General features: G+C 42.4%; 1 protein-coding gene across 1 annotated transcript in view; it reads right to left on the minus strand.

Annotated features, from left to right (window-relative positions):
- LOC126188301 (uncharacterized) overlaps positions 1 to 17,749 on the minus strand; it is a 216,062-nt gene that overhangs the window by 20,835 nt on the left and 177,478 nt on the right. Inside the window, exon 2 of the mRNA XM_049929894.1 lies at positions 8,695 to 8,938. Within this exon, the coding sequence (XP_049785851.1) occupies positions 8,695 to 8,938 (244 nt within the window). The remainder of the gene's footprint in view (positions 1 to 8,694; positions 8,939 to 17,749) is intronic.

Genomic DNA, 17,749 nt, shown 5'->3' on the forward strand with positions numbered 1-17,749 from the left:
GCTGTTATTGGAAAGATCAAAGGAACTACTCTGCAAATGTGGAAGAATTGCTAATTTCATAGGGCCATAGATGATTATGAAGAGAATGGAGATGAATATGAAGAGAAAATAGCACAGAAACATCGTAAATGTCAAGTTTTTAATTTTTGCGAGTGTAATAAAATCACTTCCAAGTGCACTGTTTGAAAGAAGATAGTTTGTGGAAAATGCAGAGAGACAACTGAATACGAAAGTGTCAATTGTGTAGAAGTATTAACTAGCTAAAATTGCTGAAATGTGAATACTTCAGTTTTTCTATGCATTTAAAATGAAGTATACACTCTCATTTGCTTACTCTTGTTCTGGTTTTACAGGCTTTAAGGAAATTAGTTTATTTTTTAATAACTGGTGTTATTTGTGTTGTGTTGTATTGCATTTTATTCACAATTCTGTACCTTAAATGACATAAATCGCGCAAAAACCTTAAAATATAATAATTGCCTGCAATTTTGAAATAATAATTCAGAAATTGATTGTTATATAGTTAGAGTCAAAAATGTGTGTGAAGTCTTATGGGACTTAACTGCTAAGGTCATCAGTCCCTAAGCTTACACACTACTTAACCTAAATTATCCTAAGGACAAACACACACACCCATGCCCGAGGGAAAACTCGAACCTCCGCCGGGACCAGCCGCACAGTCCATGACTGCAACGCCTCAGACCGAATGACCCTGTGGTTTTAGAGAGGACAGGGAAAGGCTGGAGTCCTAGTGTTAAACATGTTACGGAAATTCCGCTAGACTTCAGCTCTTGCTTCACTGACATCAGCTCCTTAGGTGTCGTGATTCAGACACAAATCATTGTCAAATCACAGTTCCAATCTGAACACTCTCCTCTACAGACTTGGAAATGGTATGAGCATCTTGATGTTTTCGCGGCGTAGTAACTGATTCTTTAAATTTCGGAACTGCAGCCACATGAACTCTGTTCCTTCTTCATCTTCTTCTTCTTCTAATATTTCGATCGTATTCCTTCCTTGCACATTCGGAGCGAACCGACAGACTGAAGCTACAGTACCTGTTTGAAACCACAGAAAACACAATTGGATATCGATGTTTTATTACTAGCTGCACAGTAGCGACGTCGTTACGAATTTATTATAGAAAACGGCTGATTCCATGACTTTCGCAGGTTGAAATCGCTATCTTTGTTAGTCAAATTCTTCGTCATATCAATTTCAGCTGCTTCTTTCACCTCTTATTCCCAAAAATATGATATCGCTCGCTCTTTGCGGTATGAATTGGTCGAAATTCTAACGTCGGCTTCGTCTTCTGGGACTCTGTGGTGAAAAAAGCAATCGAAATTCGTTTTGCGAAGAATTTAACTAACGAAGATAGCAGTTTAAACCTAGACAAATCATGTACGTCGGTGTTTTCCTTAAGAAACTCGCAAAGAAGTCATTACAGTGCAGCTAATAAAGACACATCGATATCCCAGCGCCGGCCGCAGTGGCCGAGCGGTTCTAGGCGCTATAGTCTGGAACCGCCCGACCGCTACGGTCGCAGGTTCGAATCCTGCCTCGGGTGTGGATGCGTGTGATGCCCGTAGGTTAGTTAGGTTTAAGTTGTTCTGAGTTCTAGGGGACTGATGACCTCAGAAGTCCCATAGTGCTCAGAGCCATTTGAACCATTTTGATATCCCAGCAGGGATTGACGGGGTAGCCGCAGATTCAATTTGTCTAGCAGTAGCAGTTGTTTTATTAATCCGTAGATCTCTTTTAGAATGGTATTGGGCACGTCTTTCTATTACAATTTAAGAACAACAGTATGATAAGCATGGGACAGGTAGTTGGTCGAAGCCTTGTAGTAGGAACCATAACGGCGGAGGCAGTTAAGAAGCACCCATTAAGAAATACATACCATACATTGAAGGATTATTTAGATAACACAGAGTAGGGGTGAAGTAATTTAGGGAAACCAGGGAAAAGCTAAATTAGGATGGCTGGGTGAAGAGTGGAGTCTCGATCTTCGCAAATACAAGGTCAATAAAAGTGCTACTTCATTCGGTTTAGCCCTTGTGTATAATACTGTATTACATAGAAGTTTTTAATAATGTTAAAGGCTAATGCTGTTCATTAATTTCTCACTCCCAGTCGATACACACACAACAAACACTATACACACATGGTTTCATAACACTACGCACACTATCAGATAGAAGGCGTTAGCATTATACACTGCTTTGCTTTGGTAGTAAGTTTTTCCAGAAAAGAAAAAAAAGAAGGAAAAAATATAGTGTGAAAGTGTTATGTGAAATGGCTGATGTCAATTATCATTATTATTATTTATTTGTGTTACATTTTTTACGAAACCCCTACTCTGTGTTATCTAAATAATCCTTCTATGTATGGTATGTATTTCTTAATGGGTACTTCTTAACTGCCTTTTTAAACAAAATTGTTTTAGCAATTTCTTTCATCTCCTTTGGCAATCTGTGAACAGTTTTCTTCCTTGTTAGAAAATGCTGTTTTGAAATTTATGTTTATTCTTTCATGATAAATGTAAGTTCATTCGAGATATTACTCCATGTCCATGGATAGAGTTGTTTGTGTAAAAATTATCAAGGTTATTTTTGAAGTGTACAACTGACTGGTAGCTAAATGTACCCACATCCTGCAGTTTTAAGCTCCCATTTTCTTCATTTGTGTGTCCATATTGTCCGTAGTTACTTTACATTTCCTCAGGGTATATTCGTTCCATCGTTACAACTACAAGAACATGCGGTTATTTTTAACCAGACGCGATTCGCTTTATTGAGGTAAAGCATCATGAGGTGTCTGTAAGTAAAGATGTTTAGAGTTTGATTTGGTTTTAAGATCTAAAAACAGTTCATTAATATGGCCCGCATCTCGTGGTCGTGCGGTAGCGTTCTCGCTTCCCACGCCCGGGTTTCCGGTTTCGATTCCCGGCGGGGTCAGGGATTTTCTCTGCCTCGTGATGGCTGGGTGTTGTGCGCTGTCCTTAGGTTAGTTAGGTTTAAGTAGTTCTAAGTTCTAGGGGACTGATGACCATAGATGTTAAGTCCCATAGTGCTCAGAGCCATTTTTGAACCAGTTCATTAATAATTGGTTTTTACTTACGATGATCCTTGCTTGGTTTCTCGTCTGCATCAGGAAATGCCATCTGCTCGCAGTTTGGTGCCTTTCTTCATTAGACATGAATACTCATAGTCTAATTTTTCCATTGCTCTGCAGAAGTATGCATTCACAGCACAATTTTTCGCCCACGACTGTTTACCGTTTATTTTTATACTTGTAAGTGTTTATTGTGTTTTGTAGTGTTGCCAACACAACATCGCTATTAGTTTGTCTGTGACCTACACTTTTTTTAATTGATTGTATGTGTGTTATTCTGTTTAATTATATTGCTGTGTCTTTATTTGCTGTAGAAGAGTACTGAAGAAATAGTGATGGAGTGGTTTTTAATTTTTTTTTAATGGGGGATGGAGAAGCAAAGATGAGCTGACATAAGAGCATATTAGTGTGAATAAAGTGAGTTGGAGGTAAAGATCAGCAGCAAGAAGTGAAATTCAATTTGGGGTTGGGGGGGGGGGGGGTGGAATTGGATGGGAGAGGGTGAAGTATGGAAAAGGCTCTTTTCTTTTCGTAAGTTTTTTTTCAATTATTTTATATAGTGTCTGATTTCCAATATTTATTTGGTCATTGAGTAACTGTTTATTTTCTGTTAATGCTTCGTGTATGTGGAAATTTTCTTGGAAAGGGAGGAGATGTCTATCTTTACTGATTGTTGTGATGTTCATATCTTTTTCATTATTGCTTGCTCTGTGGCATTCCTGTTTCAGGTGATCTGCAAATGTTGAATGATTTGTACCATGTTTCAATGCTCTGATGTGTTGTTTATATTATGTGTCAGTATCGTGCAGTCATTCCAATGTATATTTTTTCATAATCTCTGCAACTGAGCTGATAGATACCAGATTGTTGATATCTGTCTGGTTTTAATTCCAGTTTTGAGACGGTATTTTGTACTGCGTTATTTGTTTTGTAAGCAATGTTTATGCCTTTTTTTAAAACATATGTTACTTACTTTATGTGTGAAGTTATAGTGGCTGGTCACTGCATGACATTTTTTGTGCTAGTGCCGGTTGTATGTGTTGCTGTGGTCTGATTAGTTTTTTCATTATTTGCGTCTTCATTTTCCTGTTTAATTTTTCTACCGTTGTCTCTGTGTCCATTTTTAATACTATTTGCTTTATAATGGCCACCTCTTTTTGGTAATCAGAAGTGTTTAGGAGGATAATCTTGAGTCTGTTTAAGATGTATCTGATCGCTGCTGTTTCTGATTCTGCAGGAGGTTTGAGGTTGCATTTAAAATAGCGTCACTTCTTGTGGGTTTTCTGTATGTCACATGTATGTTCGTTATTTTCTTTTCTTATGGTTATATCTAGGAAGTGGAGTGAGTTTTCGTGTTCTTCTGATAGTGTGAACGTTATGTTTTTGGGTGCAGTAATTTATATTTTTGTGTAGTTGCTGTATTCTATTTCTTTGTTCATCTACCACGCATATTATGTCGTCCATGTGCCTGTACCATTAGATGACGTTGCAGCTTTTCTTTTGTTATTGTGTCTTCTAATTACCAAAAGTAGTTGGCCATTATAAAACAAATAGCATTAAACATTGACACAAAACAACGGTAGAGAAACTAACGGGGGAGAAAATAAACATAGATAATGAAAAAACTAATCAAACCACACCAATACATACAACCGACATTACCAAAAAAATGGCATACTGTGACCTACGACAACAAATTCACGCATAAAATAGGTAAAATACTAAAGAAAAAAAACAAGGCTTAAACATTGCTTACAAAACGAAGACCTTAGTACAAAAGAACATCCCAATCTGAAATCAAAACCAGACAGACACCAACAATATGGTATCTATCAGCTCAGTTGCAGAGATTGTGAAAAAGTATTCATTGGAATGACTGGCAGGACATTTGATATATAATATTTGTATAAAAACACAGTACAAATCATTAAACATTTGCAGATTATCTAAAGCAGTACCGCAGAGCAAGCAATATTGAAAAAGATATGAACATCAGAACAATCAGTAAAGTCAGGGATCTGCTCCCTTTCCAAGAAAATTTCCACATAACAAAGCATTAACACAAAATAAACAGCTTCCCAATGACCAAATTAATATTGGAAATCAGACGCTGTATAAAATAATTGAAAGAATCGCATGAAAAAGAAAAGAACATTTTCCATACTTCACCCCCCCCCTCTTTCTCTCTCTCTCTCTCTCTCTCTCTCTCTCTCTCTCCCCCCCCCCCCCCCCAATTTCATTTCATTTCTTGCTCCTCGTCTTTACCTCGAACTCACTCTCCTTCACACTACTATGCTCGTATGTCTGTTCATCTTTGATTATCCATCCCCATTACAAATAAACAAAGAAACACTTTATCACTATTCCTTCATTACTCTTCCACTGTATATAAATACACAGTAGCACAATTAAATAGAATAACACACATACAGTAAACTAAAAAAAATGTATAGGTCAAAGACAAACTAGTGGTGATACTATCTTGGCAACATTACGAAACACAATACACACTTAGAAGTATAAAAATAAACAGTAAACAGTGGTGTACAAAAAGTGTGCTATGAATAACGTTAGAAATTCATAGTTTTGCAGAGCAACGAAAAATTAGCTGAAAACTGTGTTCATATTTCGCGCATTTGTTCCCCAAAAGAGAATGCCATAGCTGATAACTGAGTGTACATGTGAACCGTATGTAACTAAGAGACTTAGTCTATTGCCCACTGATGAAAGGGCTGTAAGGGCATAACATGCTGAAGACATTTTGTTTGCAACTATCTTTACTCGTATGTATTCACACCACTTCAGCTGAGAATCAATACCCACTCCTAGAAATTTTGCATTTGTTACACAGTCTATGGAAATGCCGTCTACATTTAGTTAAACTATGTACTTTTCTCTATTCAAACTGAAATTCATGACATTGGTTTTTTTGCGTTCTTTATTGCTTACTGAACAACTGTAAACTTCGTTAGCGTTTCATCTGATTTCTTTGCAAGGAGTTCTCTTGTTTTCGCAATGACTATAATACTGCTATCATCAGAAATAAGGATTTTTTGCCCATGACTAACGCTACTGGGAACATAAGTTGATGTACATCAGGAAGAGGTTGGTCATAATGTGCTGCCCCGAGGAACTCGGGTTCTGATGGGTATTATACTAAAAGTTTAGACATATTTGAAGTATGCGTTATCTCTGTTCTTTGTACCTTATCTGTTGTGTATGACTAGGACCGGTCATTAGCTACCCCTCATATTACTAATGCTTCTAGCGTACTCTGTGGCACTGATGAAATTCTCTGACGGTTGTCCTTTCTGTGGTTTAAAAATACGTAACAAATACTGTAGCATCAGTCTGTCGGCTCATTCTGAAGATGGCCGAAAGGTATACGGCAGAAATTCGAGGGGCATTCACACTGTCAACCTTCTAAACTACGAAAGGCGTTCAAGAAGTAACACGACACATTTTTTTCCGGACAGTTCGGTTGAAAAAACATGCAGCTTGTTGTGGGACATCCTGGAATATTCCCGATTCAGCGCCTATAGTTTCATAAACTTACGATAAGTGGCAGCGCATTAGTAGCCTTCAAAATGGCGTCTGTAACGGAGGTGCGTTCCACGCAGAGAGCTGTCAATGAGTGTCTTTTGGCGGAGAATCAGGGTATCGCAGATATTCATAGGAGCTTGGAGAATGTCTACGGAGACCTGGCAGTTTACAAAGTCGTTGGGTGAGGATCTGTTATCATCGCAATAAGATCGCGCGAACCTGTCCTATGTCCTGCGTGTCGGCCGGTCGCAACAGCTGCGACTCCTGCTACATTTGGAACGCGCGGGTACTTCATTCGAGATTATCGACGGATCTACATCTACATCCATACTCCGCAAGCCACCTGACGGTGTGTGGCGGAGGGTACTTTGAGTACCTCTCTCGGTTCTCCCTTCTATTCCAGTCTCGTATTGTTCGTGGAAAGAAAGATTGTCGGTATGCCTCTGTGTGGGCTCTAATCTCTCCGATTGTATCTTCATGGTCGCTTCGCGAGATATACGTAGGAGGGAGCAATATACTGCTTGAGTCCTCGGTGAAGGCATGTTCTCGAAACTTCAACAAAAGCCCGTACCGAACTACTGAGCGTCTCTCCTGCAGAGTCTTCCACTGGAGTTTATCTATCAACTCCGTAACGCTTTCGCGATTACTAAATGATCCTGTAACGAAGCGCGCTGCTCTCCGTTGGATGTTCTCTATCTCTTCTATCAACTCTATCTACGGATCCCACACTGGTGAGCAATATTCAAGCAGTGGGCGAACAAGTGTACTGTAACCTACTTTCTTTGTTTTCGGCTTGCATTTCTTTAGGATTCTTCCAACGAATCTCAGTCTGGCATCTGCTTTACTGACGATCAACTTTATATGATCATTTCATTTTACATCACCCCTAATGCGTACTCCCAGATAATTTATGGAATTAACTGCTTCCAGTTGCTTACCTGCTGTAAACACCTCGCTACACTACACTCGTCCACCAGTTGGGGCACTCAAAAATGTGTACCCACTGGTTTTCTTCTTGCCCAACAGAAGACCATAAAGAGCAACGAAGAACCATCCGTGAGGAATTATTTGCGCTTTACAAGGCTAGCTAGTCGTGACAATTTTTTGTGGAACATCATCACGGGCGCTGATACATGGATCCATCACTTCTAGCCGGAAACAAAACAGCAATGCATCGAGTGGTGCCACACCATCTCTCCTCTGATGAAACAGTTCAAAGCTGCACACTCAGCTGGTAAAGTCATGGCGACGGTCTTCGGGACTCTGAAGGGTTACTCTGTTTGATACCCCCAGATGGTGCAACAGTCATCTCTGAAGTGCTGCCCTCAAGAAATTGAAGAAACGACTTCGCGTCTTCGTCGCCACATGATTGCTAATGAACTCCTCCTCCCTCACGGCAACGCAGAACGTCATACAAGTCACACAAAATTTCATTGGACTGTTCTTCCTCATCCACTATACAGCTCGGATCTCACACCTTCCGACTTGCATCTGTCAATGAACGATGCACTCCGCGCGAAGCAGTACGTGGATGATGGGGAGGTTATTGATACAGCAAGACGTCGGTTCTGACATCAACTGGTGGAGTGGTACCATGGGAGCATAGAGGACCTCCCAGTAAGCTGGCGTAAGGCAGTCGCATTGAATGGAAATGTTGAAAAATAGGCTTTTGTAGCCAAAATGGTGAGGAATAATATGGTGTATTGGAATACCGAATAAAACCAACCTGCCTTCAGAAAAAAATTTCTTGCATTACTTATCGAACACCCGTAATATTAGAAGAAGAAGAAGAAATGAAGTGTGTGCGGCTGCGCTTCCGATGTTAATTGGAAATTGTGTGCGTGAGGAATGTGATAAATAGGAAATTGGCGTCGAAACTTGGCTCTAGGAGTACCCAGCGTCATCGGTGAGCTCAGTGTAGCAATTGGCGCTCCGTCGCAAAAGATTGGGCTTATTTTTAAATAATACCCGAACACCACCGTACGATGGCGAGCGTCGCCAACGACTCGCGCGGCCAGAAGCGAGCAGCAGGCTGACCTGGTGGTTCGTCGGCGGGGAAGACGGGAGTCCGCGCGCGCCACGCCCAGGCGCACAGGTCGCACGTGGTGAGCCCGTCGGGCGCCGCAGAGTCGTCGAGGAAGTGCGGCCGCGGCGGCGGCGGGACGAAGGCGCCCGACCACAGGGCCGCCGCGTCGCCGTCGCCGTCCAGCGGCAGCGACAGCGCGTCCTCCTCCGGCGCGCCCGCCCACCAGTCGCTCTGGTTGCACGGCTCCACACCCGCCTGCACACACCGGCGTTCTGCTCACAGCCACCCGCCAACACGTAGGGAAATTCTACACTGAAGTTCCAATAAAACTGGTATAGGCATGCGTATTCAAATGCAGAGATACGTAAACAGGCAGAATACGGCACTGCGGTCGGCAACGCCTATGTACACTACTGGACATTAAAACTGCTACACCAAGAGGAAATGCAGATGAGAAACGGGTATTCATTGGACAAATATATTATACTATAACTGACATGTGATTACATTTTCACGCAATGTGGGTGCATAGATCCTGAGAAATCAGTGGTCAGAACATTCACCTCTGGTCGTAATAACGGCCTTGATACGTCTGGGCATTGAGTCAAGCAGAGCTTGGATGGCGTGTACAGGTACAGCTGCCCATGCAGCTTCAACACGATACCACAGTTCATCAAGAGTAGTGACTGGTGTATTTTGACAAGCCAGTTGCTCGGCCACCATTGACCAGACGTTTTCAATTGGTGAGAGATCTGGAGAATGTGCTGGCCAGGGCAGCAGTCAAACATTTTCTGTATCCGGAAAGGCCCGTACAGGACCTGCAACATGCGGTCGTGCATTATCCTGCTGAAATGTAGGGTTTCGCAGGGATCGAATGAAGGGTAGAGCCACGGGTTGTAACACATCTGAAATGTAACGTCCACTGTTCAAAGTGCCGTCAATGTGAACAAGAAGTGACCGAGACGTGTAACCAATGGCACCCCATACCATCACACGCCGGGTGCTACGCCAGTATGGCGATGACGAATACATGCTTCCAATGTGCGTTCACCGCGATGTCGCCAAACACGGATGCGACCATCGTGATGCTGTAAACAGAACCTGGATTCATTCGAAAAAACGACGCTTTGCCATTCGTGCAGCCAGGTTCGTCGTTGAGTACACCATCGCAGGCGTTCCTATCTGTGATGCAGCGTCAAGGGTAACCGCAGCCATGGTCTCCGAGCTGATAGTCCATGCTGCTGCAAACGTCGTCGAACTACTCGTGCAGATGGTTGTTGTCTTGAAAACATCCCCATCTGTTGACTCAGGGATCGAAACGTGGCTGCACGATCCATTACAGCCATGCGGATAAGATGCCTGTCGTCTCGACTGCTAGTGATACGAGGCCGTTAGGATCCAGCACGGCGTTCCGTATTATCCTCCTGAACCCACCGATTCCATATTCTGTCATTGGATCTCGACCAACGCGAGCTTGAATGTCACGATACGATAAACCGCAATCGCGATAGGCTACAGTCCGACCTTTATCGAAGTCGGAAACGTGATGGTACGCATTTCTCCTCCTTACACGAGGCATCACAACAATGTTTCACCAGGAAACGCCGGTCAACTGCTGTTTGTGTATGAGAAATCGGTTGCAAACTTTCCTAATTTCAGCACGTTGTAGGTGTCGCCACCGGCGCCAACCTTGTGTGAATGCTCTTAAAAGTTAATCATTTGCATATCACAGTATCTTCTTCCTGTCGGTTAAATTTCGCGTCTTAGCACGTCAACTTCGTGGTGTAGCAATTTTAATGGCCAGTAGTGTAAGACAAGTGTCTGGCGCAGTTGTTAGATAGTTTACTGCTGCTACAGCAGCAGATTATAAAGATTTAAGTGAGTTTGTCGTGGTGTTATAGTCGGCGCACCAGCGATGGGCATCCCTACGACAATTTCACGAGTGTACCTTGAACATCAGGAATCCGGTAAATCAAATCTCCGACACCGCTGCGGCCGGAGGAAGATCCTACAAGAACGGGACCGACGACGACTGCAGAGAATCGTCCAATGCGACAGAAGTGCAACCCTTCCACAGAGTGTTGCAGATTTCAGTACTGGGCCATCAACAAGTGTCGCCTTGTGATTTAACGGAACATCATCGATACGCGCTTTCAGAGCCGAAGGCTCACTCGTGTACCCTTGATGACTGCACGACACAAAGCCTTACGCTTCGCCTGGGCACGTAAACACCGACACTGGACTGTTGATGACTGGAAACATGTCGCAGGGTCGGACGAGTCCCGTTTCGGATTGTATCGAGAGGATGGACGTGTACGGGTTTGGAAACAACCTAATGAATCCATGTACCCTGCATGTCAGTATGGGACTGTTCAAGCTGCTGGAGGCTATGTAATGGTGTGGGACGAGTGCATTTGGAGTGTATGGGACCCCTGATACTGCTAGATACAACTCTGACACGTGACACGTACGTAAGCATCCTGTCTTATCACCTGCATCCAAATATGTCCATTGTGCATTCCAACGAACTTGGGCAATTCCGGCAGGACACCCCACACGTCCGAAATTGCTACAGAGTGGCTCCAGGAACACTCTTCTGAGTTTAAACACTTCCGCTGGCCACCGAACTCCCCAGACATGAACATTATTGAGCATTTCTGGGATGCCTTGCAACGTGCTGTTCAAAAGAGATCTCCATCGCCTCGTACTCTCACGGATTTATGGACAGCCCTGCAGGATTCATGGTGTAAATTCCCTCCTCCACTACTTCAGATAATAGTTGAGTCCATGTCATGTCGTGTTGCGGCACTTCTCCGCGCTCGCGTGGGCCCTACACCATATTAGGCACGTGTACTAGCTTCTTTGGCTCTTCAGTGTACAGTAATAATTATAGTCTGCAAGCCACATTACGGTATGTGGTGGAGGGTACTTTGTGTGCCATTGTCACTTTCTTCTTTTCTTGTTCCAGTCACGTATGGTTCGCGGGAAGAAGGGATTGCCACGTGGACTCGAATCTCTCTAATCCCGCCTTCATCGTCTTTTCGCAAGCTGTAAGAGGTGTGATAAGAAAATAAGAGGGATATTTGTTTTTCTTAAAGAATCTTTACTTATTCATCATCAACATCAACTTTGTTCCCTTCAGAATAATCCTCCCCAGATATATTATACTTGTGCCAGCGCTTTTCCAATCTTGGAAATACTTCAGGAACACACTTTTTGTTATGGTGTTGAGTTTCTACAGCGCTTTTCTTTTTATCTCGTCAATGGAGGCAAAACGATACTCTTTCATAGTTCTCTTCAGCTTCGGGAATGGAAAGAAGTTAAAGGGGGCCATGCCCGGTGAATACAGTGACTGAGAGAACTTTTTTTTGCCAAAACATCACGCACAATCGTTGAGGTGTGAGCAGGAGTATTATCGTGAGGCAATGTGCACGAGCGATTTTGCCACGATTCTGGTCGTTTTCTTCGGACTGCTTCACACAAACAGCGCATAATTTATATGTAGTATTCCTTATTGACCGTACGACCATAAGAAAAGAACCGAGGCCTACGAGAAAGACAGGCCGCGGCGTTTACATCTTCTACCGGAATCCGCTATTATGGAGTCTTACTGTTGTTAGTCCTACAATGATCGTAGTCCGTAGGCCTACTTATAATTTGTTACGCCTGTACTGGGGCACAATAAAATTAAAATCATACCAAAATGATTATCAGTTGCATAAGGAACCCTTCTTGTAGGAAATGAGAACCGTTAAGCAGAAGAGACTAAATGCTATTATCAAGTTGTTATACCATTTATATCGAATATTGATCTTAAATTTTGTTGTAGTACTGTTACTCAGTAAGACTTCATAATAGCAGATTCCAGTAAAAGATGCGATTATCGTTACTACGTACACGCCCAGCTGCGAGTTAACAGGTTTAGAAACGCATTTTGTCTGCTGAGCTGAGCGAGCGAGTGAGTTCAGGCCTACCTTCGTGACGTACGCGCAGCGCTCTTTCTCGTGGGCTTCGGCAAGAACTCATGATGCACTAACCCACTGAGACACAAGAAAACAGCGAAAAGAACTTTCACGTGTGATCGAACTCATCGAATTTTTTTTTGGTCTTGCCTATTCAGGCAGTTTCCTTTGCGACGATTTGGCCTTGGTTTCGATATCACACCCGAGTACCTATATTTCGTCACCCGTTATTACTTTCTTTAGACCTTCTGGATCATTGTCGACTTCATCAAGCAATTTCTGAGCTATACGCGACCTCGTTTTTGATAAAAATTCAACACTTTTGCAACAAACTTTGCTGCTTCACGTTCAAGCCCAAAACTTCCTAAAAATCACTTGGAATAAGCCAAAGAATATGCTGAAATCATTATCAACTTCTCTGATAGTGATTCGGCAATTTTCCAGAGCCGCTTCTTTTATTTCTTCCACGCTGTCGTGACAGATGTGCTGGGGCATCCGTGGCGGTCGTCGACTTCAACGTCGTTTTGACCCTCTTTGAAACATTTATACCAATCTTAAACTCTTTTCTTACTCATAGTAGATTCGCCAAAAGCTACAGTCAACATATCAAATGCGGTGCTGCACTTTTTTCCCATTTTTCAAGCAAACTTTAATGCAAATTCTTTGATCCATCTTCTTCGAAAGCAAAAATTCGAGCGCTTGAGAACATGTATAACCTTTTCGACTGTCAACAATAAACAAAATATTCAAAATAGCTGAAAATACAAACATACACCAGGAACATGTGTATCAATAAGTAAAAACAGTTGAAAATCGGATGTGTGAATCCCGCGAAATTAAAAAATTCACGTTATTTTTTTATCAGACGTCGTACATAGGAAGAGGCAATATAGTGGATGACTCTTCCAAGAATGTACACACTCAGAATTTTAACAGGCCATACCGTGTCACAGAATGCCTCTCTTGCAGCGTCTGCCATTGGAGTTGACTGGGCATCCCTGATACGCCTTCGCGCTGACTACATGAACCTGTAACGAAATATGATGCTCTTCTTTGGATCATTTCTATCAGTCCTACCTGGTGCGGGTTCAAGTCTTGTTCAAACGAGTGTTTTGTAGGCTACTTCATTTGCTGATGGACTACATTTCGTGAGGGCTCTTCCAATGAATCTCAGTCTGGCATCTGCCTTATCTCGCGATTAATTTTATTGGTCGTTCCACTTCATATCGGTCGCTATGCATACCGCTAATTATTTAATGGAAGTAAGTGCTTCCAGTGACTGTTCTGCAATCGCGTAATCATATAATAAAGGGACTTTCTTTTCATGTACACCCAATATCTTATATTTGTTTATGTTGAGGGTCACTTGCCACCACCGGCACAAAGCGTCGATCGTCCGCAGGCCTTCTTGCATTTCGCAACAATTTTCTAGCTTTGCGACATCTCTGTACACAACAGCGTCATCCGCGAAAAGCCTCTTGGAACTTCCGACGTTATCTACCAGGTCATTTGTTTATATCGTGAAACGTAATGCCCCTGTGACACTGCCTTGGGGCACAACCGAGCTTACTTTTACGTCTGAAGACTTCTATCCGTTGAAAATGACAGGCCGTGTTTCATTTGCTGGAAACTCTTAAATCAATTCACACAATTGGTCTGATATTCCATACCCTCGTTCTTAGGTCATTAGGCGACAGCACGGAACTGTATCCTACAGCTTCCGGAAGTCAAGGAAAACGGCATCAACCTGGGCATCTGTAGCTACCGCTTTCCATGTCTCGTGAAGGAACAGAGCGGAGTTTTTCCGTCTCCAGAAATGTCGTAATACTATGGGGGACAGTCCTTGAGAGGATATGGAACAAGTACGAGCGGTTTCACCAAGTAGATGATAAAAATATGGCAAGGTTTATACTGAGTGAACCAGAACTCTACCGAAAAACTTTCAGAGGTTTTTCAGGGACACCTTCCGAGTCTTTTGGTGTAAGGGACCCACGGTCTGCCGTGCCACGTTGCAGAATTATCGCATCGTTTCACTGAGTGGTGTAGCGCAGTGGTTAGCACACTGGATTCGCATTCGGGAGGACTACGGTTCAAACCTGCGTCCGGCCATCCTAATTTAGGTTTTCCGTGATTTTCCTAAATTGCGTACGGCAAATGTCGGGATGGTTTCTTCGAAAGGGAACGTCCGTTTTCCTTCTCCATCCTTCCATAATCCTAGCTTGTGCTTCGTCTCTAATGACTTCATTTTGTCACCGGGACGTTAAACATTAATCTCTTCCTCCTCCTCCTTTAGATTCTTGCTCCAGTTAGCTTTATATTTCTATTTCAGTGAAGATAGTACAAAACGGTGCAAATATAGATTGTATAGGCGTGAGTCTTGCTCACTCACGATATCTGTTGCTGACAACAATAATGATCTCCTTCTGTCGTTGGCCTAAAGTTCGCATTCACTACTGATTGGTTCTTTCTAGGGTTTTGTTTTCTGGTGGTATTAATTTGTATTAACAGTGATATACAGCAGTATGCATAGATTTACGGATGAAGAATTGGCCGATATGCACTTCGTGTGCGGGTTCACAGAATGCATTGGGGGAGCAGCCCACGCTGAGCTGACAGCAACCATATCACAGTACTTCCATCTTAGGGTTCCTACTTTACTTTGTCTTGTACGTTTTAGTGATTGCACATTACAGGCATCTCCAACATTGTTATATTGAGAAGGTATTTTGTGGTGACAAATCATATAAATCATAATTACATTATTGCTCTTTAACGGACCAAATTACTCAGAAGGTATTCTTGAGCATCAATTGAAAGTTTGATCTGTATAAAAACACCAAAATGAAACTAGGTACTGACCAAGAGCTGACACCAGAAATAGAGGAAAATCAAGGACTACGACAAGGTGAACAACATTGTTCACCATCTTTAACGATGACCTAGTCAAGGAATGAGTGAAGGACAGAATACTTCGAGGTACGAGAATTGTGACAGATAAATTCCTAAATACGATACCTTTTTTCGACGACCATGTGATCATACAGGACAGTGAAGATAAATTACTAATTGTGGTAAATAGTTTAGGGAAAAGCCCTTAAGGGTAAGATAACAGTCGTAACATGATAACATAATAGGTATCCCATCTCGAATTTCTAGGCTGTGACAAATTTTGAAGAAGAGAACAACATAAATAAGAAAAATTAACATATAGCAACATATATATGACACGATAAGAAGAGCATTAAAGTATAAAACGAGAAGAGAAAACCAAATGAAATTTTATAAATTCATCACACTCCCACTGTACAATAAGGAACAGATAATTGGACATTAAGTTCGAAAGACATGGGACAATTTGAAACAGCAGAAATGAAGTTCACTAGATTAGTGAAATGCTGCACAAGGGAGGACAAAATAAGAAATGAAGAAATAAGGAAAAAGCTGGGAGTAGAGTCATTAACTGAAAAAGTAATGCAACGAAAGCAGGGTTGGAAAGAACATGTATTGCGTATGTCACATCAGAGAAACCCTCTACGAGCGATGAAATTCAATCTCATTGGAAGAAGGAGTGTGGGAAGATCGAGGAAGAGATGATGGGGCCAGAACAGGCCATAAAGTCTAATACTGGATTGTTTAATACTGGATTGTCAGAAGAAGAGCCGGCCGCGGTGGCCGAGCGGTTCTAAGCGCTTCAGTCCGGAACCGCGCAACTGCTACGGTCGCAGGTTCGAATTCTGCCTCGGGCATGGATGTGTGTGATGTCCTTAGGTTAGTTAGGTTCAAGTAGTTCTAAGTTCTAGGGGACTGATGGCTCAGATGTTAAGTCCCATTATGCTCCGAGCCATTTGTACCATTTTTTTTCAGAAGAAGAAGAAGAAGTTATAATGTACTAAGTATCACTCTCCAGACCAGATTGCAGGCCCAACGAGCCATACAAAGACTGCCTGCCTGCAAAATGGTGTTACTGAATGTAGACACTTACAGTACATGAACAGCATGTGAACTGGTTGTGTGAACTCCAGGCTCTGAAGCTCGGACGCACACGAGACTGCCTGAAGCTTGCCGAGAGCTTGGGTCTGACGAGTTTTAAAATTGTTCATTCAGGTTTAAGGTCCTGCCAGACCATTGTACAAGGGTTAGTTACAAAATTTTAATTATCAGCTCAAAAACACAGAGCTTCGACACTGAAAATTGGCGTTGGTGTCAGCTCTTCTCTCCAATATTTACCCTTTAGTACGACACCTTTTTCCCAACGATGAATGACTTGGCAGAGACCTTGATTGTGGAAGTCGGCGATGGTGAACCGATGTATCTCCACTGCTCGCTTTACTCCTTTGTCTTTGATAATCAACCACAAAGCGATGCAGAACGCCTCTCTCGTAGCGTCTGTCACTAGAATTGGTTAAACTGGCTGAGCATCTTAGTGACGCTTTCGCGCTTATTAAAGGAACCCGAAAAGAAACGCGCTGCTCTTCTTTGGGTCTTCCCTCTGTCAATTGGTATGGATCCCAGACTGAAGATCAGCGTTCAAGTATTAGTCGAACGAAGTTCTGTAAGGTGTCTCCTTTGTGGGCAAGCTGCATTTGCTGAAGGCTCTTCCATTGAATCTGGCATCAATCTTACCTACATTGACCCTTATGTGGCCGTTCTACTTCAGATAGCTGGTGACTAGGCGGCTAAGAAAGTGATCTGGATTAGCTTGATACAGTTGTAACATTTCCGCTGCTGCCTCGGTTCGCCCGGGTTTTTGAAGTGGATGAGCAGACGTGGAATCTTGTGGGCGGCAACATTTGCTACGCTCGAAGTGTCGTGCAAGACATTGAAAATTGACCCATAACTGATTCTCACTTTTTCTATTGTCGCCTCGATTGTGATAAGCAGGTTAACTGTGGTGACTGGTCTAGCCCAAAAGGAAGGTGCGTATCAGAAATTAAATGGATTTGTAAAACATGGAACTGAGGTGAAACAAACTCCGTGTCTTTAGTTAAATGTCAAGATACACACTTACATTCTAAAATTTCATCAGAAACAGCAACAATAAGAAAATCACAAAAGAATGTCATAAACACTTTCTCAAAATTCCATTTATATCGTTAGTTGTTCG

Source organism: Schistocerca cancellata, chromosome 5 (assembly GCF_023864275.1).
Source record: "Schistocerca cancellata isolate TAMUIC-IGC-003103 chromosome 5, iqSchCanc2.1, whole genome shotgun sequence".
In the NCBI taxonomy this organism is placed as follows: domain Eukaryota; kingdom Metazoa; phylum Arthropoda; class Insecta; order Orthoptera; family Acrididae; genus Schistocerca; species Schistocerca cancellata.